This window comes from Haliotis cracherodii, unplaced genomic scaffold, assembly GCF_022045235.1.
Source record: "Haliotis cracherodii isolate W230 unplaced genomic scaffold, xgHalCrac1.p SCAF_6, whole genome shotgun sequence".
Lineage (NCBI taxonomy): Eukaryota > Metazoa > Mollusca > Gastropoda > Lepetellida > Haliotidae > Haliotis > Haliotis cracherodii.
This window is the reverse complement of record NW_027266319.1, coordinates 27,915,209-27,939,004: the sequence shown is the minus strand read 5'-3', so window position 1 is coordinate 27,939,004 and position 23,796 is coordinate 27,915,209. Positions and strand designations below refer to the sequence as shown.

General features: G+C 39.2%; 2 protein-coding genes across 5 annotated transcripts in view; one reads left to right on the top strand and one right to left on the bottom strand.

Annotated features, from left to right (window-relative positions):
* Positions 1-121: 121 nt before the first annotated feature.
* On the top strand, positions 122-3,832 carry LOC139445294 (U6 snRNA-associated Sm-like protein LSm8). Its single transcript, XM_071226423.1, has 4 exons — positions 122-242; positions 659-699; positions 1,453-1,580; positions 2,285-3,832. Exons 1-4 carry the CDS (start codon positions 212-214, stop codon positions 2,373-2,375), a joined length of 291 nt encoding a protein of 96 aa, XP_071082524.1. The 5' UTR covers positions 122-211; the 3' UTR covers positions 2,376-3,832.
* A 7,348-nt stretch (positions 3,833-11,180) lies between these two features.
* Positions 11,181-23,796, bottom strand: part of LOC139446123 (cyclin-dependent kinase 17-like) — a 112,611-nt gene continuing 99,995 nt past the window's right edge. For all 4 annotated transcript variants that reach the window (XM_071227406.1, XM_071227405.1, XM_071227408.1 and 1 more), the window contains 7 exons: positions 22,836-22,896; positions 22,293-22,352; positions 21,037-21,240; positions 20,135-20,177; positions 19,301-19,391; positions 18,076-18,153; positions 11,181-17,482 (listed from right to left, as the gene is read on the bottom strand). In XM_071227406.1, the coding sequence (XP_071083507.1) occupies positions 17,451-17,482; positions 18,076-18,153; positions 19,301-19,391; positions 20,135-20,177; positions 21,037-21,240; positions 22,293-22,352; positions 22,836-22,896 (569 nt within the window). In that variant the 3' untranslated portion in view covers positions 11,181-17,450. The remainder of the gene's footprint in view (positions 17,483-18,075; positions 18,154-19,300; positions 19,392-20,134; positions 20,178-21,036; positions 21,241-22,292; positions 22,353-22,835; positions 22,897-23,796) is intronic.

The window sequence follows — 23,796 nt, the reverse complement described above, 5'->3', positions numbered from 1 at the left end:
GATATGCGGCCGTATATTCGTACTTATTTTCAATAGTTATCAAACGATATGTGTCAACAGTGCGAATAGCGCCAATGGCGTGATTAAACACATTTTTCGAAAATAAACGGTCCCTGGACACTTCTCACCGGAAGTTATACCAACGTGCTTGAATCGTGTTTTGTTTGTGCTATTTCACGGGAAGGCGTTGCATATTTTGCGCAGTCACATCATGGCATCTGCATTAGAGAGCTATGTTAATAGTATCCTTGGTATTTTTTATGCTGTGTTTATATTGATGATAATGAATCAGCAATCATGGTACATTTTACTGGCAGTGCGGTTTCAGTCCTCCAGTTTTCGCGCAAAGGATGTTCGAAAATGTTATCCTTACTGTATGAGTTCTGAATGTATACGTGTCTTTGGTCGTCACCAACATATGTAGAATGGTGGAATTTATTACATTTCTTTCATATGCAACTGCAGCTTTCAATTTAAAGTTTATAATGTTATTAAGTAATGAAATTTGTCTCCATATTAACACTCTGGAACAGATTAGAGACCTGTATTCCTGCAATGATGGGTGTACGTCTTAGTTCTACGTTGTGTACATATTATGTTTGTTGTGTATAATATTGAATGACAGATACGAGGTTATTTCCTTGACAACTCTTCTCAGAAACAGTGTCTGTGGTGACAGCTGATGGTCGGATCATTGTGGTAAGAGCCTTCTAACGTCAGTCACAGGCTACCTGCCCTGTCCATTGTTAGTATGGCCTGAACAGCAGGACACATTTCTTTCACATAGAATTTTTAGAGTTCCAGATTAACTGTGTTTTTGTGTAAAATATGCATTAATCACCATATCCCAAATATTGAGTTGCTTACATATCATGTACATACAAATATACATGCAGTCATACTGTGTTTTTGGCCTGTTTGGTAATCAAATAATGTTTTTTCTTCTCAACCTCACGTACCATACCCGATTAAAAACAGCCATCCCACTCACTTTTCTTTTCAGTAGACTGCACCCAACAACATGAATATGTCCAAGGGATTACAAATATATTGAACACTGAAAGAAAACTATTAATACCCAAAGTGAATGATGACTTGAGTAAATACTCAACTCTGAACAATATCTGGAGCACTCATATTATTTTGAATACCCTGTCTAACAATATTGTTGTAAGTATTCTCTCTCTCACTGCTTGATGGGAACTGGCTGGTCAGCATTGTCAGGGCTGACACAGGTGATCTGCCATGTTCATTTATTAACAAAGACTCAAACATGACAAATATTTCCTAGAATTTCATTTTAACCACAGCAGTTAGTTTTCTTTTCATCATCACTTATCACTTGATTATGTTCCAGATGTGATCTATACTATTTGTTACAGTGGATACATTCTGTAGTAGAATATTTGAATATAGGTCTCTGTATATGTTGTGTTTTATCTATTTATGCAGGGAACTCTTAAAGGTTTTGACCAGACTATCAACCTGATTTTGGACGAGAGTCATGAGCGTGTATTCAGCATGTCACAGGGCATGGAGCAGGTTGTCCTTGGCCTCTATATCGTCAGGGGAGATAATGTGTAAGTAGCTGAAATGTGAGATCAACAGAGCTCCAGATATGATGCATAATTTGTATAACATATGCACGTTAGATCAACATTACCAAATAGATTTTGTGTTTCTTGAGTAGCAATTTGCATGAAATTAAAAAAAAAATAGTATTACAATACTGCGCATAAGTACCCAATGTACATGATGTAGCCATTTCAACCTGCATATTTGTATTTGTTTACGGATATATAGTTACCATGTTTACTGATAGAAATGCTTGCATCAACAAAACATGAACTCTACTGCAGTAAATAATGCACAGAAATTGATGACGTATTGTAGCTTAGACTTGTATCACTGTTGTGAGGTTATGCAACATGTGACAAACTTGACGCCGCATCAACAGATACAAGTTTGAAGTTACCTTAAACAGCCTTTCAACAGAACATTTTTAAGATTTGTTGAAAATGTATTTTAGTATGGTACATTATAATGCGGGGGGATATAGTCGACACCTTGTATGTGTGTCCATCAATCCGTCTGTAATCGTTTTTTTTACGGAGCATAACTTGAACACCGTAAATTGGTAGATATATCTAACAGATCCTGAAGGAGTGCCTTTTGCTGTTTACTTGATTTCCATGGAAACAATTTGTACTCTGTTTAGCTTTGTCATGTTTATGGAACAGTAAATGTGTGTGCAATTTTGGAAACTGACAATACTATGTTCCAGAGCTGTGATTGGTGAAATTGATGATGACACCGATTCTGCAATGGACTTCAACAACATCAAAGCCGAGCCCCTTAACTCCGTGGTTCACTGACCCAGTGGTGCTGAAACCTGTGCCTACGTTAGCTGACCAATGGACGTGAAACTCAGGATGTGTCATGAACAGAATGAACAGTTTGGCCATGTTCTACAGACTGTGTGATGCCTGGTATCACCTCCTGTCCATCTGTACTGAGTCTCGGCGGACACCTCTGGACAAGAGGCAGTGCTCCATCAGCACCAGCTGCATAATGGATGTGGAACATTTTAAGAATGAGAGCAACTTATTTTAATGTTGGCGTGATTAACATAATTTTATTTGTGTAAAAATGATCTACCTGTCAAACAAGGTACAATATGAAATGGATAATAATAACATGTTATTGACTCAAATAGGATCTAATTAATGTGAAAGTGAGGAAATGTCTGAGAAGGATGTACATTCCATGTCGTAAGTGGTCTTGTTGACCTCATTTTTATAGGGACCTGATGCAATGCTTCAGATTGTTTTGGATGCTCACTGGCCAAGTGGCTCTTCTATCTGTTGAAACAACGGGTCAGGAATCAGAAATATAGGGCCAGGGGATCCATATTGTTTGGAAATGATTGGCACAAGTAATATTTTTCACCTCGTCCGTTTGAACCACTGGTCTGTGCAGAGTTGCGTCCCTTAGTTGTGCCAGAAACCTATGATGATGGGTTCAAATCCCAAATATGCCGTGATGTTTCTAGGTTTGTCAGCACTATACCTAAGACCTGCATCACTTTGGGTTTTCCGCCCACGCCAAGCTGGCATGACTGATATAACTGAAATTCTGTTCAAAACAGTGTTAGCCTCAACTCACTCACTCAAGAAGAGCGGTTTTACAACTGTGGCATCTGAGGAACTTGGTCAGTATTGAAAGATGTTTGCGTACAAGTAATACTTATAAAGATCATGAAGCCTCACCACTGCTCACTGTGTCCGGTTCTTGTTACTTCATATATTGTGAATATACGATTGAACAGATTTAATAATCATTTTATGTCTTTGCTAAAAGCAATATGAGAGAATATCACCAAGAAGGGTCTTCCAAAATCAGACCATTCATTTTAACAATCTCATTAAAATCAGACCTTAGTTCTTGCTACCACTAAACAAAGATCTGAAGACATCCCATTGGGGGGTCACGTCAGAACGACCTTCCATCTGACCAATGAGAGCGTCGCTTACCAGATCATGAAAGTGACAGTTTGAATGTGATTTCTAATCATACAACCTTGAAAACTTTAACACAGGGTATTCCAGATGATAGTTACAGGTTTAACGACTGAATCTATACAATCTAGACCATCCATTAACCATTCCAGAATGTTCTTTTGTTTAGGTTTCAAATTTGTAATCGAGAATTTGTCAAAATATGTCTCGAAGCGTGGTCACCAATTTGAAATTAGTGCCGTAAAGCACGAGAAAGCTGCCTTCTGATTTGTCATTCTTTTGGTCGGTCAAAGTTCGTGCAAGGTCGGTCTGACGTGACCCGTAAAGGGATGTCCTCAGATCTTTGTTTAGCAGTAGCGAGAACTAAGGTCTGATTTTAATGAGATTGGTCATTTTAACAGTATATCATTGAAGAGTTTAGAGCTCCTTGGAGTGATAGCCCAGTTGTCAGTTTTATGAATTCCATGCCATTGTCCAGGGCCGACTTGCACAAAGCGATCTCAGTGCTACGACTATTGTACGCCTATGTTAAAGTATGGGAGTTATGATCATCTTAGGGGCGGTCGGGTAGCCTAGTGGTTAAAGCGTTCGCTCGTCACGCCAAAGACCCGGGTTCGATTCCCGACATGGGTACAATGTGTGAAGCCCATTTCCGGTGTCCCCCGCCGTGATATTGCTGGAATATTGCTAAAAGCGGCGTAAAACCATATTCACTCACTCACTCACTATGATCATCTTAGTGCTAAGATCGCTTTGTGCAAGCGTGCCCAGGCCAAGATCTAGATCTGGAGTTTATCATTCGTCATGAAGTGAAAATGTATCATTCTCATTTGAGCCATTTTTGTATACAAGTGTTCATGATCATTAAACATTGTACAGTATGACATATTTTCCTTACTGTTTGTGGTGAAAGATGTTCTTTTCTATCATCTGAAGTTTTCAAACTAATGTTTCTGATTTCATAGAACTGTAGGGATTCTGGGTAAAAATGGAGGCCCCAGCAAGTGGTGCTTTTCATATATGGATCAGGTGGTCAGGCTCAGTAACTTGATTAATTGCATGTCACTGTATCTGAATTACGTGGATCGATGCTGATGATTTCAGTCACTTGATTGTCTGGTCCAGATTTGATTGTTTACTGACTGCCTTCACATTGCTGGAATATTGCTGAGTGCAGGGTTAAACAACAAACAAAAAGGCCATAGTTTAATCTCTGGGATCTACATAAATGAGGTAAAGGATCAAATAATAATCACTATATGCAAAGAAAACAATGAATGTCGAGTTAAGCATGTTTAACAATAAACAAAATAAGCAGATGACATGCTGGAAGGTTTTTACCTGAAACTACAACTAAAACACCTTTACCTGGAGCACTGATGTTTAGATGTTTAGAGAATGTCAATAAGATCTGTCCTTACAATGCAGTAAAGTTTTTATTATTAAAAAAAGTTAAAAGGTCACAATCATATTTGTCTGTAATTGGGTGTTTGAACTTGGCCAAAAGCTCACTGTACTTGTAACAGTTCCCATACATTAAACATGTTAAATGAACTGGGTTCCACTTGTTCTGATGACAGCCTCCGTGGTCTAGTGGTAGAGCAGAAGGTCTGGGGTACGATACCCGGTTGCATCATACCAAAAGACGTTAAAAGATTGTACTTCTTGTTACACTGTCGACCGCCTCTGTGGTAGAGTGGAAGGTCCGGTGTTCGATCCCCGGCCACGTCATACCAAAAGACGTTAAAAGATGGTACTTGTTGTTACCCTGCCTGGCACACGGCATTAAAGGGCTAAAACAAGGACTGGTCGGCTCGGAGTCAGTATACTGTGTCTGAGTGGGGTATTCATGTTAAACTGCGGCATGGTATCTCAGTGTGCTAACACTATAAATCGGCATCAGCCCAGACTAGTACAAGCAGCCACACACACAGGTGCATGTACGTCGCTATATAAGTGCAAAAATCTTTGGACGCGATCTTAAATCCAATTTCACCTCACCTTGTTACCCTGCCTGGCACACAGCATTAAAGGGCTAAAACAAGGACTTGTCGGCTTGGAGTCAGTATACTGTGTCTGAGTGGGGTATTCATGTTAAACTGCGGCATGGTATCTCAGTGAGCTGGCACTATAAATCGGTATCACTCCAGACTAGTTCAAGCAGCCACACACACATTCCTGCAAGTCACTATATAAGTGCAATAGTCAAGGATGCGACGTTAAACCCCATTTCACCTCACCTCACCTCACCTCACCTCACTGCTTCTGATACCTGATATTGTAATCGATTTATAAACACGAATGAGTATTGGGTTCACCACTATCAGCCAGAGACTAAACAACAGTCAAGGCAGTGGAAAAATCCGACATCTCCTACCATGAATAAGGCAAAGTTAGTCGCATCAGCCTGGCGGAGTGATGGCTTCATTTTTCTGTGATTACAAATTCAACCTCTCCCCACTTGAAAAAAGAGCTGTCTAGTAAGCATTATGCAAATAATGATTGTGTGATATTTTTCCTGTCAAGGGTTTTACACAACAAGGAGGAAGCCATGTTCACACTGGGATCAGTGAGTGAGTATGGTTTTACGCTGCTTTTAGCAATATTACAGCAATATCACGGCGGGGTACACCAGAAATGGGCTTCACACATTGTACCCATGTCGGGAATCGAACCAGCGTGACGAGCAAACGCTTTAACCACTGGGATCAAGGAACTGGATATGTAGAAAATAATTAGCAACCAACTCCATCAAAGTATTCCATCATGGTTAGACTCGGAACTTTTCAGCCACACCCTCTTAATAGTGCTAAGCCAAGCCCACGCACTCACCCAAGCTATAGCAAACAATCTGGAAACAAACTATGAACATTTGGATATATAATCTAACAATCATTAAGTTATTATCCACCGCCACGAAGTGGAAGGGGGATAAAGGAATGGGTGCCGTCCGTCCGTCCGTCCGTCCGTCCGTCCCTGCGCCACATCTCATTTCCGGAGCAGATCTCAAAACCGTACCATATTTCTTCACCAAACTTGGCACATAGATATGTCTAGTGGTTAACTGGTGCCTTTTGATATTGTTTATATAGTTTTTGTATTGATATGATTTATCTTTTCGTATTTTGATATGATTTCATTTTTTATCTTTGGCTGCTCTGTTTATATACGCTTGAGTAGTTGTCCATCTCTCAGAGGTAGTTTGGCCTTCGCTATTGCATCTCTTGGCTTTAGGAGACCTATGACAGATAGCGGATCTAACTGCAATTCTTGTTTCGACCGTGCCCAGACTGGGGCATGATCTTGACATTCCAATAGCAAGTGAGCAATCCATTCAGGTTGATTGCAAGATGGACAAACCTTGTCAGGGTGCTTTTTGTGACCGAGTCTGAGGCGTGAAATGGCTACTTCAACTTTCCTTACATTTGAACACGAGTATGGCTTTTGGTGGATCTTGGGTTGAATTTTGTTAAGCCATCTGCCGATCTCACTTGCATCCCACTGGGCTTGCCATCTTTGGGCTATGGATGCTTTGATTTTGCTCTTTATCTCTAGTTTACTAAAGGGAATAGGCTGTATCTCTGCTTTGTCTAGAGCTAGCTTCGCAGAGTGTCTGCTTTCTCATTTCCATGATTATCTATGTGAGGCGGGTTCCAACACAGCTCCATATGTTTCATCTGGTCCGATGGTCTTGTATATTCGTGTAGAATATTATTGACTGTGTTTCGTCTCGAGTTTTGAGTTCCTGCAGCCAATAGCTTTAAGTGCACTTGGCGAGTCTGATAGGACGACTGCCTTTGCTTCGGGTAGTTCCGGTATGAGTTTGAGTGCATGATGAATTGCCTCCATTTCGGTAGTGAATACGGACTGACCATCAGGCAGGCTAACCGAATATGCTTGGGATTTGGATCCATGTATATTGATCCCGTAACCAGCACTGTTGTTGATAGGATTCTTGGATCCATCAGCGTATATGTGAGCCCAGCTGCCCCAGGTTGTTTGAATTTTAGTGATATCTACTGATCATAGTAGGGTTGGGTTTTCTTTTTCACTAACTTCTGATGTTAAAGCAGTGTCAATTTTTTGGGAGTTTTTAAAGTCCTGGGAGGGTGTCACCCTGTGTAGTGACTTTCTGGTGGCTGAAATCACAGTTTAGACTTCGGAAGAGTTCACGCACTAATATCCCAGATGGCGTTAGTGAGGAATATCTTCTTGCCATGTCTTTTTCCATAAAGAGATTGATATTCATCCCCAGAACGATAATGTTGCCCGCTCTCTTCTTAGTTTCAATGGGAGTTCTCCTGTTTCTACTTGTAGTGCTTGTAGTGATGCCCCTGTTGCTGCATCTGTGGTTCTTGTTAGGGCTTTGTACTGTATTCTGTCGGCTCAAGACAGTATTTGATGCTGAGTGAAAGGCCTCACAACCCTAAACATTTTTGATCTGATAAGTGATTTGAATATGAATGTCAACTTCTTTATTATGAGGAACACAACATTTTGGAGTATATGCTTACTGCAGGTGAATGATGAAAAAGTAAGTATATACTCTGAAACGTTGTGTTCCTCATAATAAAGAAGTTGACATTCATATATTCTCATCATCAACGTTTGTACTTTTCACTCTAGCATTGTCATGACAATAATGACGATGTGTTGTTGTTACAATAGTGAAATGTTCTCTTATTTAGTGATTTGATTACAGTGTTGCCTAATTGTTCTATTGACCAGGCTACAAAATGTGCAGATGTTTTTGTACATACCATTTCTTTTTAATAGTGAGTGATTATGGTTTTACACCACTTTTAGCAATATGCCAGCAACATTACGGCAGGGGACACCAGAAATGGGCTTTGACACTTCTTTTTAATAAATTTATTAACATTTGATACAAGCCAGTATAATTCTTCCAACAATCACGAATGAACCTGTTTCAGGGAATATGTCAGACTAGATATATATGAGATTATGACCACTTTGAGGTGGGTGAGGTGAAATGGGGTTTAACGTCGCGTCCAAGATTATTGCACTTATATAGGGACGTTCATGTACGTGTGTGTGTTTGTGTGGCTGCTTGTACTAGTCTGGACTGATGCCGATTTATGAACATGAATACCCCACTCAGACACAGTATACCGACTCCGAGCCGACCAGTCCTTGTTTTAGCCCTTAATGCCGAGCGCCAGACAGGGTAACAACAAGTACCATCTTTAAACGTCTTTTGGTATGATTCAGCCAGGGATCGAACCCCGGACCTTCCGCTCTCTGGGCGGACGCTCTACCACTAGACCACGGAGGGAGTCCATGACCACTTTGATGAGCCCCTTATGCATGACAGACTAATGGCCACAGTAAGTGTGGATCTTGGATTTTAAACCAACAACCAGCAAAACATGACAGGTGAAGCTGATGCAACACCACACAACAAACTGGCACCATATATTCCCATTTATCCCTCAACTATTGCAAGTCCTATGCTATTTGCAAGAGGCGACTTAATGTGGTCCGACTCGGTGACTTGGTTGATAACGGGTCACTGTCCCCTGACATTTTGGATTGTTGCTCATAATATTGATCGCTGGATGTCTGGTCCAGATCCAATTCTCTGCAGGCCACTGTCATATAGCAAACAAACCTAATCTTCCACACCGAATGTTCGATACAACCATATACGTACAAGTGTAACTTGGTCTGAACTTCCGGTTGCATTACCCCGGTATTAACCTTCGCAGTGTTTGAGCCCATTTGTCAACTCCAACAAACAAAAAACAAAGACAAGTGTACATATTAAACATTTATATGAGGAATCTGATGCCCATGTCACAGGCAAGCTTACACCTAGCACCTACTGTACAGTGTATTCACAGTGTAGTGTACTAGTTACGCCCACTATAGGGCAGCTAGCAATATCCACTGGGGCACGTGGCTCATCACTTGTGTGAGAATGTACAAAAGCCTTATATACAGATGGTCTTCTCTTGATAAGAAATACAAGCTTGAAAAAGGATATTTCACATTTTTACAAAATTGACAATTTGATTGTTAGATTTGGGTTTGATTATATTAATCATAATTGTTAAATTTAAGCAGCTGGGCTTGAAAGCCATCCTCATCCAGTAAAAGAGATTCAGAATGCCGAGCCTACATATCCATGTGAAGCTCAGTCTCTCCCTTCATTATGTTCACACACAACAAAGAAATAAGCATCCCCGCTTATCCATGGTATAATACTGCTTTCTTTTACAATAAATACCCTGGACCATTCACTTCCATTGCTTCGTTGTAAGCCCGATTCAAATGACATGATGCTCTAAACAGCTGTCCAATCAAATTACACTGATGAGTGAGAGAAATTCTATTTTAATTTAGATATGAAAAATTGAGATCGTGACTTCCAAACTGAAGATATGGTAACATATGGATCCAGGGTACTTATCATAACAGAATGGAGACATAATACCCTGGACAAGCAAGGATGGAAAATAAGCAGAAGATAAAGCAGATGCTGCAGTCAAACAGGTAACAAAAGTTGATCCAACTATCTTTGCTTTATCTCATGACATGTTCATCAACATATTAAGCTAGTGATAGCAAGACATATGAGACAATGTTGATTCTGTGGTGACAGTTGAGCAGACAATGCCTCCAGCTGTACATGAAATGGCAACAGAAGATGGAAATGAAGAGGACCTGTATCCGGTAGTTATTTGGCTTAATGTTTGATCCCTATATCAATGCAAACACAGGAAGATGAACTGAAGGTCTCATGGAGCTGATGGGATCATTGGCATTGGAGTTACAACTTGATAAATAGATACTACAGTCAAAACCAATTCTCACAGACTGTCATAACGATGAAATCTGAAGTTTATTAGGTATATGAACAGTAAAATCACTGTGCCAAAACCTGTAACTTAAAATCATTTTCGGTAGATTTTAGTGTTGATATATGGACTTTTATTGGCAAAATTTATTAGACCGAAGAAATTTGACAAGGCTGGGGCTTCGGTCTAGTGCTGAAAATTACAGACTAGATCAGTAAAATGTGTGGAGATTTGAGTTGGGTTTGTTACATGTAACTTCCTGTATCTGACTGTGTTACATCGGAATCTAGGGAGGCAGTATTTCCTGTTGTTATTTCACTACGAGAATACCCATATGAGAAATAACAGACATATTTCTCCCAGACTATAACTTTGCTGCCTGAAACTTACGTTGTTCTATGTATGTTCTATTAATGTTAGACAACAGGGCCCCGTTCCACAAAGCCATCTTAGCGCTAAGGTGATCGTAACTCCCATACTTTAACACTGGTTTACGACAATCATAGCGCTAAAATCGCTTTGTGGAACGGTGCCCAGTACATCATAAATCCTGGGCAGCGACTTGCCAAGGGTCACTACGACTGTTTTGTTTGTTTGTTTGTTTGTTGTTTAACGCCCCACTCAGCAATATTACAGCTATATTATGGCGGTCCATAAATAATCGAGTCTGGATCAGACAATCCAGTGATTGACATCATGAGCATGGATACATGCAATTGGGATTGATGACATGCATCAACCAAGTCAGCGAGTCTGACCACCCGATCCTGTTAGTCTCCTTTTACGACAAGCATAGTCACCTCTTACGATAAGCATAGTTGCCTCTTACAACTTTGCTGCCTGAAACTTACGTTGTTCTATGTATGTTCTATTAATGTTAGACAACAGGGCCCCGTTCCACAAAGCCATCTTAGCGCTAAGGTGATCGTAACTCCCATACTTTAACACTGGTTTACGACAATCATAGCGCTAAAATCGCTTTGTGGAACGGTGCCCAGTACATCATAAATCCTGGGCAGCGACTTGCCAAGGGTCACTACGACTGTTTTGTTTGTTTGTTTGTTTGTTGTTTAACGCCCCACTCAGCAATATTACAGCTATATTATGGCGGTCCATAAATAATCGAGTCTGGATCAGACAATCCAGTGATTGACATCATGAGCATGGATACATGCAATTGGGATTGATGACATGCATCAACCAAGTCAGCGAGTCTGACCACCCGATCCTGTTAGTCTCCTTTTACGACAAGCATAGTCACCTCTTACGATAAGCATAGTTGCCTCTTACAACAAGCATGGTCGCCTCACGTCTACTGACCTGCATCCTCATGTTGATGTCATCACTTACAACTGATACTAGTATCTCTAACATTCTTAACTCAAGGATGAACATCATCTGACAGCTTACATCCCATCACAGCTAGATGAGGGTGCATCTTTACAAGATTCTAGTTCACTTTGAGAAATGAAGAATTCTAATATAAACATATGACTGTATTTAGTCAAGCCTCTGTTTAAACATCTTTTCAAGAAAAATAAACTTCTGACCATCGAAAAACTGGCAAACATTCATTCTATTCACAGCGAGCACAGCACATCACACATGACTGAAAACGAGTTCATTCACCAGGGATTACAACTTAGAGTCAGACAGCTAATTGATGTGTGAAACTCAGGTGATTTCAAAATAGAATGTGACAATGAATATTCATCAAGGGAAAAACATTGCATATTGTTCTCATGTTTAGTTTAACTTATAATGAAACTGGCCCAAATCATACTTGGTACTTCCTGGAAATATTTATCTTTAACAACTGCATCGTGATAGGCTGAAATTTGAAAATGCATAAGAACAGATTAAATGTTGCGATACCAATTGCCAGGGAAATGTAAATACCAAGCTTCATTGACACTCAGCAGCCATCTGGAATACATTCAACAGACACCTGTAATAGATCCACATTTCAGAAAACTGAATCAAGATGGAAAACATTGCATTAGGCTAAAAATATTTTTTTAAAGATGCAAAAGTATTTTCGTTAAAAATGTTCTCTTCTAATTCATTTCATATATCTAGAAGTGTATCTATCTGCTAAAGTTTCATTACAAAGTCAGTTATTGGTAATAATATAATGATAGCAAGAAAACAAATACTGAATGAATCTCATCTGCCATTTGCTTCTTAGCTCTTATTAAAAAGAAATCCCATAAAAATAGTAGCACTTAAAGACAAAATATAATTAAGTGTCACTCCATCAGGAGCCTACTTAAGCACCATGATATGTTCTCATGTTTGGCAATAGTAGTCATGCTAGCATCCACTCAAAGGCCAGAACCTATTCCACTGGCAGCAATAATCTATTGTTTTAAAAAATTATCTCATGTCCGTTTTTTTTGGGTGCATTTCAACTTTTGTTCTGAACAAAGACAATTATACACATTTGCCTTCTGTCTGATCTGAATAAATTTTGCTAAAAAAACAATGAAAGTAAATACAATTTCGAAAATCCATAGAAAAAGTAAGTTCTGCAGTGTGAAATAAATGTTCATGGCCAACTGTGTCCTCCATAACTGCTTGTGACACACAGGTAACAGTGTTAGGAAACACCCTCAGCTCAATCAATTCACAATTTTCAGGCACTAAAATATTTTTATTACTTTTCTGTAATTTGGACCCTCATGGAAGTCAAAGACAGGGCCACTGTCAATTAGCATAGTGCAAAAAAAGCACTGGCTTAAAATCTTGTGTATGTCTCAATCTGACATGAAATCTGAAATGATCATCTAAAAGCTGGTGACAGATGTCTTTGAGGAATTTTCCGACAAGTCAATTTTCTTGACATGGTAATGTATACAAATGAAGGTCCCAATCTCAATGCTAGGACTCAACTCCTGTATTAACACAGATTAATATTTGTCAAAGAGGAAATATGATCTGGGCCTTGTTCCACAAAGCGATCTTAGCGCTAAGGTGATCGTAACTCCCATACTAACATAGATCTAAGACAGCCGTAGCGCTAAGATCGCTTTGTGGCCCTGTTCCCCAGCATGTTCTAATTCCCACAGTCTAAAGTTGTATCCCCAAGATCGATCTGAAGACATCTGTGTCCATTAAGCTGTTAGTCTTGGTCCAAACAGATATGAAAATGAGATGATTATCATATGACATGATTGAACATTCCCTGTTGAGAATGTAACTAAAAGAGCAATAGTTTTAAACATTATCACAGTCCAAGCACATCAACACTTCTAAACAATCTGTGGGTAACCTTTGAAAGAAGCTGTAACCAAAACAAAGCATGCTTTTGAATGAGGAAACCTCTATGTCCATAATGAGCTAGTCAATTAGAAAAATATTTTGCTCCTTGGAATAAGAGAGTTTCATGGGATTAACCCAGGTTTCAACAATATTTGAGCCTATCGGTCCTGTCAGTTTACTGTTGGAAGAAAGCTCCAAGTGACAATGTTGGATTCAAACCCCTGACACGCAGATCATGGCACAAGCTCCTCACAGCGATAGCCCATTCGCTCCCTATACTATCGCTGCCACCAGTCAAAACTCCCCAACCATGCCTGGAGTTGAACTCGCAACCGACTGACCGTTATGTTTACAAACAAGTGACGACTGTCGTGAGGCCGAATACATTTATCCCTGCTAAATTACTTTCTTTGTTTGTCAATTTGAATTTCTATTTCATTAAAACTATCATGTTATTGATATAGTAAGAATGTAAGGCAGAATTTGTTTGATTTTCCATTAGTCTGCAATCTCTAACCAATCTGATTATACAAACAACAAAGTAAGTTCATCTGGAAAACATGGTCAATCGTAAACCTTTCAAAATGAACAATGATGGCATTCCCAAAGACATAAACAAAAGTATGAACGTTACTGCATTTGGAGTTAGAGGGTAAATTTCAAGATTTAGTAATGGCCACACCCACACTGGTGGCAGCGATGTTACCGAGAGTGTAACGAAGGTGTCACACGCTGGGAAAGAGCTTGATCATGGCACTGCTAGGGGAAGCAACTCTGCAAAGTGAACTGCGGTTCTTATTCCACTGTGCCATTCTGACACATTATACCCTTTGATGTAATCCCCCTTATAAATCCAGTGTCTGGAAACACTCTTCTGAATAATATCTTGATGCTGCTTACTCTCATATGCAGTTCACTGCACCACAATGCTCTGATGTTCTGATTTTAGGCTCAGTTCCTTTGTATTATGTCACTGATGGCCTTCCAAAATGTGTCTACACTGAATCAGGACCAGATGATATGAATTTGAGTTACGTACATTCACGAAAATCAATTTACAAATCTAACAGAAAAAATAGCTCTAAAATAAATGTAAGTCTCCAAAACAGACCCAATCATCCAATACCAATACAATCACTAAACCATTTGCGTTATTTTGTCATGGAAAATTGTGATAAACAGACTATTATAACTTTGTAGGAATACTTTTCATTGATTTGATACCCCTGAATCATTCATTTGAAACCTACAGTAAAACTTCAGTTTCACTCATGTACTACTCAAACAGCATTAAAGAAAACTCAATTCTTTCATTACTAGAATTAATCAGTCATGGAATGACAGAGTTACTTTAGTAATATGAAAGAATCCATTCCTTAACTTCTTTTGAGTAGTATATCAAGACATATTTACCAAAGATAACACGTCCTAAAATACAAAAAACGTTTACCTCATACATACTAGATGATATCTGCATGTTTCAAGTTACACACAGTTTTTAAACAGCTGTGTTCTAAAGACTCTGAAATTTTTAAGAGGAGTAAAACATCTAACCACTCATACTGCTACATTGTTAAGAACCTAATTTCACCTCTCCCTCTTTCACTGACCACATGTTAGTTCCAGCTTTCTTCAACTTGTCATGGGGTTTGTAAGATCAAGTAATATATCAAATTAAAAGGTAGATTTTCTTCCATCTGTACAGGTGAGTAAATGTACAAATTAATTAGATCACAATTTATTGATAAAATGTGTATATGTGATGTGTATATGTGTAGAAGTCGCTTCACGACATGGAAATGATAGCACAATGATTATGACACTAACACACATACTGAGATTAAATAATGATTCCTGAAAGTCTTCAGCCAGATCAAATACTGGGCAGCATCATCCCCTGCTTGCTTGTGCCAAAACCAGAAATAATATCCTTTTTTGTAATTAAAAAATGTTTCAATTCCTACTACACGTCTCAACATAGAGGAAATCCTATTGGTACAGAACACACGGCTGTCTGTGTAGATCATGAGAACACACCTCAACTAGACTAATTCACAGCGCTATTTATGTTTGAAGCCATTTTTTCCATATTGACAATATTTTGGCACTTTTCTGATCCTCAAAAACTGACCAATACACCAAAATCAATCACTCATAAACTATGCATTACTAATAAATGTTCACTAAATTTTCAAAAGCACTTCTAATTCAAATACACGGGAAGCTAAAGCATTTAGTGTATTGACTGTTATAGATGTCAGATGATCTTGTGTTCACGGAGACTTGATGCTTACAGAAAATACAGAAGAAAAGATTATTTAATATATGAACCAGAATGCAACTATATTTAATGGTCTCAGATTTACAATTTTCACACTTTTCCTTGTGCCAAAACCCAATAGTTGTTCTAACTATTCATTTCCTTAACAAAATATAATTTCCACAATTCTCTGAACATATTTAAACTTGTGTGTCTCCCTGGTCAATACAATTCTACATCTCAACAGTCAACACTCCATTGCATTAAAGTAAGCACTGATACGTTGTTATAATATCTCCTTATCCGGTCTTGTTTATTCAAACGAACTTACATTCTTTAAATAATTTTCTTTGATTATTGCCGTAATTTCAGATATTAAATTCAGCCATTCAAGCAAGCTATTAAAGAAATTAGAAAATATATTGTATTAAAGCCAGTTTTTCACCTTATTCCTCAATGGCCCCAGATTGATGAATGAAGAGGTACACACGCATGTATTTGCAGCTCTTTGAGCCATAAATGAACATTTGTATAATGACAATAAAACAGCATGGCAAGGACATTCAATGGGAGGATAAAACATAACATCAGACGAAAATAGAGCATGTACATAAATGCCTTTACATAAAGTGTATTTCTAAATATTGTATATCTGAATATCTAAGACCTGAGGATATGGCTAATAAAGTCCCATTCCTAACAAACATTGTCCAATAATCTGGCTATTCTGCTGTGCTTTGCCATATTTCTGCTGCAAAACGTTTTATTCTTATCCATCCATTTGTTTCTCATTTTTTGTCATGAACATGAAAATATAAAATAGAATGATAATGCGTGAAGCCTTGATTTGACCTTGACCTTGATTGATGTGTAATCAGATATTTTATATATTTTATGACGAAAACTGATTCAAACAAAAATATAGCAAAGCACAGTAGAGTCAGTTCAGTCTGAAAATCACATGATCACACATGCTATCTGCCTAAATACTAGTCATCAATAAGCCAGTCTTGAGACGCCTACTTACATGAACTATCAGCACAAATACACAGTGATAAGATCAAACAGTCCCAAACCCAATACATTCTGCCTGCAGAAGTCTTACGCCATTATGTTTTTCTAAAGAAATAGCATTTCCCACTTGATACTGTGGTTGAATTTTAGCAAAATAAATAAATTACATTAATATAATGACAAAATAAATACACAAATATTACATCTTGGTTGTAGTTAAGACCATGATATCCTTCGTGAAGCCTCAACCAGGAATATGTACCCATCATATGGCGTTTCTCCTTCTCATTTTTTGCATTCATATTTTCTTATGATCTCAGCTGATCTGCATGATCACCCAGACGATATATTGTTCATCATTTTCATGATCAGATTTGATCTCTGTTTTATCTGCAGTTGTCCATCATGCTCAGAAATCCCAGTTCAGGGCCTACAACTCTGGGCGGGACTCATGCTCTGTTGGGGCATGGATTACCCCCCTTGAGCAGCTCACCTCCAGGGGTCTCTTTCCCTGCACCCCTGAGCACCTGGTAGTGTGTACATTTAGATTATTCCATTGTCTAAGTTCCTGTTTCATCAGAACAGCATACTTTGGCGACGACGGTTGCCTGAAAGGGACGTAATTCTTCCATCACAAAACATATCAACAGAAGGATAACATTATTGTAATGAAATGTAAATAGGAGGATAAGATCTGGTATGTCTCACAAAGATAGTTTAAAAAAATCCTGCAAAAAAGATTCATCGTTGACATAGATATTACACAAAATTGACTCACAGAAAGTGATAAACACATATTCAATGAAACTATATAGGGCTTATAGAATTCAACAAAATTTGACATGACTGATTATTAATGTTTGTTTGTTTTGTTATTTAATGCCACACTCAGCAATATTCCAGCTATAAGACTGCAGTGTGTAAATAATTCCTTCTGGACTGCACAATCCAGTGATTACTATTATGAGCCATGATTCATACTATCGGGTACAATGACAAAGTCACCGAGCCCTACCACCTGATCCATTTGGATGCAAGCACTAAGATCAGAGTTCATTTTAGATTGCAACACACTGTACCCTATTGGGGAATCAAACCCGGGTCTTCGGTGAGACCACAAAATGCTTTTGCTTCCAAGCTTACCCCACCTCTTGTATTAAATATGCAATTTGTGTTGTGCACCAGTGCTGGCTGTACTGACCTGATGTTGCTACGGACGACGACCTCATCCCGGGGTCCCGATGTAGAGACACTCCTGGTAGTGTGAATATGGAAACAGCTGCAAGTGCAACAGGCCACAGTCAGATCCCACAACCCACATCCAATATACGCATGGACACTTCATCAGACTCTTCATTTAGGTGGATCAAGGTATGTATTTGAGTTTACTAACAGGTTAACTACAGTTGTTCACAGATCAGCCAAGTTGTCAATGAATAAATCATGTATACTTGCATGTTTATCATCCCTCAAAATGTTGTTGGGCTAATATTACAATAATCTTACAGATGCAATCATAAACTGCGTTAACCGTTGACGAATACATTTATTTTTCAATTAACTTGGATTCGGCATACATCTTGTCCAAAGAGACACATAGGTATTCATCAAGAAACTTCATAATCTTATTAAGACAATAAAAACTACTTGTCAGATTATTAAAATTCTTTGGCAATAGTTTTAACTAACCCAATACTATTGAAACATCAAAACTGTCCTTATGTTAATCAGCAGTTGGTACCAAACACTTTGAGTCTATTAGCCCAAACCTTTCTCTTGAAAACACTTTCAGTAAATCTTTGTGTTAGTGTATGGACCTAAAGACGTTTACTAGACTCGGGCTACAGACCACAGCTAAGTTACATCCTGAATCAGTGACATGGACATGGTCCAATCTCATTCAAATCAGATCTTAAATCTAGCTACCGCTAAACAGATATCTGAAGACATCCCATAAGGGGTCATGTCAGAACGTCCTTTCATCCGACCCATCAGAGCGTTACTTACCAGATCATGAAAGTGACAGTCGGAATGTGATTTCTAATCATGCAGCCTCGAAAACTTTAAAACGAGGTATTCCGAACGATAGTTATGGGCTTAACGACTGAATCCATACAATCTAGACCATATATTAGCCATCTGAGAACGTTCTTTTGTTCAGGTTTCAAATTTTTAAGAGAATTTGTCAAAATATGTTTCGGAGTGTAGTTGCCAATTTGAAAGTTAGTGCCGTAAAGCACGAGAAAGCTGCCTTCTGATTGGCTAATGTCGACTTCTTGTCAGTAGTTCCATTGGTCAGTCAGAGTTTGCGAAAGGTCGGCCTGACGTGACCCGTAATTGGATGTCCTCAGATCTTTGTTTAGCTGCAGCGAGAACTAAGATCTGATTGTAATGAGATTGGGACATGGTCTGAACAAGCCACTTACTGTCAGGCAGCCGTAGTATTGAAGGCCCGAAGCTGGTGAAGAATGGCTGCTTCATCCCCTGGGCAGCCGATATCCTGCTCTTCCCCTCGTACTGGACAAACACAGATTATCACACAGTTAGAACTTCAGTTTTGCTGTCAGTTTTGCGGACCTCTTGTCCAATGGAAAAGCTGTATATTGCGTAAACTTCACATTAAAATATATACAAATGAATTCCAGCCATAAGAGGGCATCCTGTAAACAATCAATAGACCAGACACTCCAGTGATTGATACAGCTGTCAATATCATTTGTTTGTGTGTTTGATGTTTAACGCAACACACTGCAATATTCCAGCTATATGACAGCGGTCTGTAAAAAATCTGGACCATACAATCCAGTAATTGACATCATGAGCATCGATCCACAATCAAGTCAGCGAACTTGACCACCCGATCCCGTTAGTCGCCTCTTATGACAAGTATAGTCGTCGTTTACGGCAAGCATGGGTTGCTGGGTCTTCCCGTGTCCTGTCAATATCAATGGTGTGCTGATCCGTACCCAATTCCAATGCAGGAGAAAAATACTACACAACACTTGATAGGGACATTCTCGGTGGCCCGTTCGGGGATAAATATGACTGGATGTTTGGAGATGTTGATTTACGAATTGGATGCAATTTGGGCATGGAACTGACTCAATATATAAAAATATATATCACACAGTTCCAAGTCAGCTTATGTATAGCCATGTTGACTCAGACATTTTTGAGTGGGTGACTGTTTCACGGTAGAAAATCTTTATTCAATACTTTATTAGTGAAAATAGTGAAAAATCAAATTCAGTGTTTCTTACCTTCAAAAATCTGGACAGAATGTCTAAACCATCAGAATCCAATCTGCAAAGAAAGGAATTTACAGAGTCAAAGGAATCATTAACAGAAAGTGTTTTGTGAAAAACAGCTATTAAAGTACTGTATTACAGTACTGATATGACTTCTTGAATGACACATTAACATTTATCCAGACATGACACAGATGAATGTGACACAGAAATAGTTGACATATAATTCCTGCACATGGACTTGGCAGAGTTACAGTTTAATTTTCTTCACTTTGAAATAAAAGGAATCAGGAATATTTGCTTTACACATGTCAACACCCAATGAAATGTTTCTGGTGGCTGTGGCAACCATATCTAAAATCAGAAACAAATTCTGTGAGCAACTTTAAGCGACACCATAGCTGAGTTTATTCATACAAACAAAGTAACAATAATTTATGGCCTTGCTTGAGAAAGCATAAGGATCTATCCCAAAGTCGCCTTAAAGTAAATAAAGAAGTTGTTATCCATAATTTGTGTCTACTTTAGCTTCCGTCAGCTTTTAAGGATTGCCTATCAAACATTCATACAAACTTTCCACCAAAGGATTTGTAGCTTGAGAGGAGATGTCGAAGATGCAAAAGTTAATGACAAACAGACAACTGTGGACAACATAACAATTTGTAAAGTGCTGCACCAAAAGGTATGTATTAGGCTTGTCTCATCTTATTTTAGAAAAGTGAGTCTGTTTCCATGTGAACAAGATAAAGGCCTGGTCATGTGATAAGCCTTTACCCACGGCATGGTCACATGGCCGAGTAAGCTCAGGGCTTATCGCCTATTGTGTACACACAAGGCTGCAGAATAGTTGATTTACTGTCCCCTTTAGCTGAAATAGACAGTCCTGATCAAATAGTTCACATATAGAAACTGACCTTGGTGCTATATTGATGAGAGGTTCTGGTCTGTAGAATGGAAAGTTGTAGGAGACAAACTCCTCATTGGTCGCGATTCCTGAGAACTCTTCATCTGAAGGAGTTCCAAGTGTCTTGAAGATAAGGTGGAGCTCATCCTCCACTGTGGAGCCAGGGAACAGCGGCCTGCCGCATGCCATCTCGTAGAAAATACACCCAACTCCCCTGCAGACACAACACAGCCAGCTTGTACCGATGGGAGTCAGTTTGTTTGTGTGTTTGTTTGTTTGTTGTTTAACGCTGCACTCAGCAATATTTCCAGCTATATGACAGTGATCTGTAAATAATCGAGTCTGGACCAGACAATCCAGTGGTTGATATCATGAGCATCGATCCACGCAATTGGAATATGATGACATGCATCAACCGAGTCAGCAAGCCTGACCACCTGATCCTGTAAGCCGGCTCTTACGACATGCATAGTCGCCTGTTACGGCAAGCATGAGTTGCTGAAGACCAATTCTATCCCGGAGGAGTGAGGCATGAGTGAGAGAGTGAGTGGTGAGTGAATGGAAAGGTGAGTGGCATGTGAGGAATCAGATGGGCGTCTAGACCAGACAAACCAATGATTGATATTACAAGCAACTCCAACACAATCAGCAAAGTCACCGAGCCTGACCACTGAGCTTATCACCTCTTACATTTTGTTTTGTTTGTTGTTTAACGCCACACTCAGCAATATTCCAGCCATGAAACAGCGGTCTGTAAATAATCAAGTCTGGACCAGACAATCCAGAGACAGACAGCATGAGCATTGACCTATGCCATTTGGATAGGTTAACATGCATTAACCAAATCAGCGAGCCTGACAACCTGATCCCGTTCATCGCCTCTTTCGACAATCATGGGACTCTTACAACAAGCATAGCTTACTATAGATCTAATGAAAGCTATCGATACAATTAACAATTGCCCATAATACATTGAGAAGAATTATTTAGATACACTTTTATTAAACCACCTGTGCATCATTACCATAGCCACAAATTAACATGCAACCAAAAATATTTGAGAAATTATATAAGATCTGAAAAACTTCCCAGATTGATAAAACCTAATAACAACAGGTCTCGGATACATGATTTCAAGAAAACACACAAAATATTAGAATATGATAATAACATTGATCCGTTGGCCCAAGTATATGACAGGACAAGATGAAGATCCACGTGATTCTCTTCACTGGGTAACACTTAACTAAGGAGAAAGTTACATACCACATATCAATCTGTGTTGAGTACTCCGTGGACCCGAGCAACACATCCGGTGGGCGGTACCTGCACAAACAGTTCATAACATGATTCGTTATGTCACACAATGAGTGACTGAATAAGTTGGGTTTAATGCCGCTTTTAACATTATTTCAGTTAAATCAGGGCATGTCAGCTTAATGTGGGAGGAAAGCCCAAGGTGATGCAGGTCTCAGACGTTTACCACTTTGGTGAAACCCATGAACACGGGTATGGTGCTGACAAACCAAGAAGCATAATCAGGGTAAATCTTGGATTCAAACGAACGATCATGGGATCTTGTCTGTCTCAGGGACATAACTCTGCACAGCAAATTGCAGCACCTAACTTGACAGGGCCACCAGTGCCCCCTACATCACTAAGGATTTCATCATGCTTTCATCTCAGCAGACTATTATAGAAATGTCTGGCTAGGATTATAGTAACCAAATATTTAACAATGCTCTGATGAATAGTTGTAACAAACATGATAAAATTACAACTTTAAGTACAACTGAAATATTATCTTACCACAATGTGACCACTTCATTTGAATATGTCTTGGTTGGAATTGACTTTGCTCGGGCTAAACCTAAAACAGGAAACACAAACATATAAGTCGGTAGCCATTTGTGATCTTATTTGCAAAACATTTAATCAAAGTGAGTCAATGAAAATCTACTGATCTGACAAACTACATCACTGTTGACTGGTACACACATTAATGTTGATGTGACGTGTAACAATGTCACAATGTTAATGACATCAAACCCCAAAATTGTTGAGGTCATGTCAGTGTGAGTTTCGTGACATTGTTTCCAAAGTAGAATATGTATTCCCAGCATCTAACCCCAAAGTGTTGATAGCCATGACATCATGATATGGCCTTCCTGGGCAATGCCAGAAGTCAGTACTTCTTGTTGTACATCAGCTTAGCCCTCTCGCTCATGTGTTTATCCCTGTACTGGACAAGAATTAGGTACTGGAGGCCTGTCTTGCAACAAACTCCTATAGCATAATTCTCAATTTAACTGTACAATTAAGTACTGCTTATTAGGGCTGGGACGAGTAACTCGGGTACCGGGGTACCCGGGTTGGGTGGGTACTGAGTAGGACCTGGGTACCCATAGGTTGGTTGGTTGGTTTGTTGTTTTATGCCGCACTCAGCATTATTCCAGCTATATGACGGCGGTCTGTAATTAATCGAGTCTGGACCAGACAATCCAGTGATTGATATCATGAGCATCGATCAACGCAATTGGGATCGATGACATGCATCAACCAAGTCAAAGAAACCTGACCACCCGATCCCATTAGTCGCCTTTTACGACAAGCCGAGTCGCCTTTTACTACAAGCCGAGTCGCCTTTTACGACAAGCCGAGTCGCCTTTTACGGCAAGCATGGGTCGCTGAAGACCTATTCTACCCCGGATCTTCATGGGTCGGGTACCCATAGGACTACCCAGATCCATGGTTAGTCACGTGATGTATT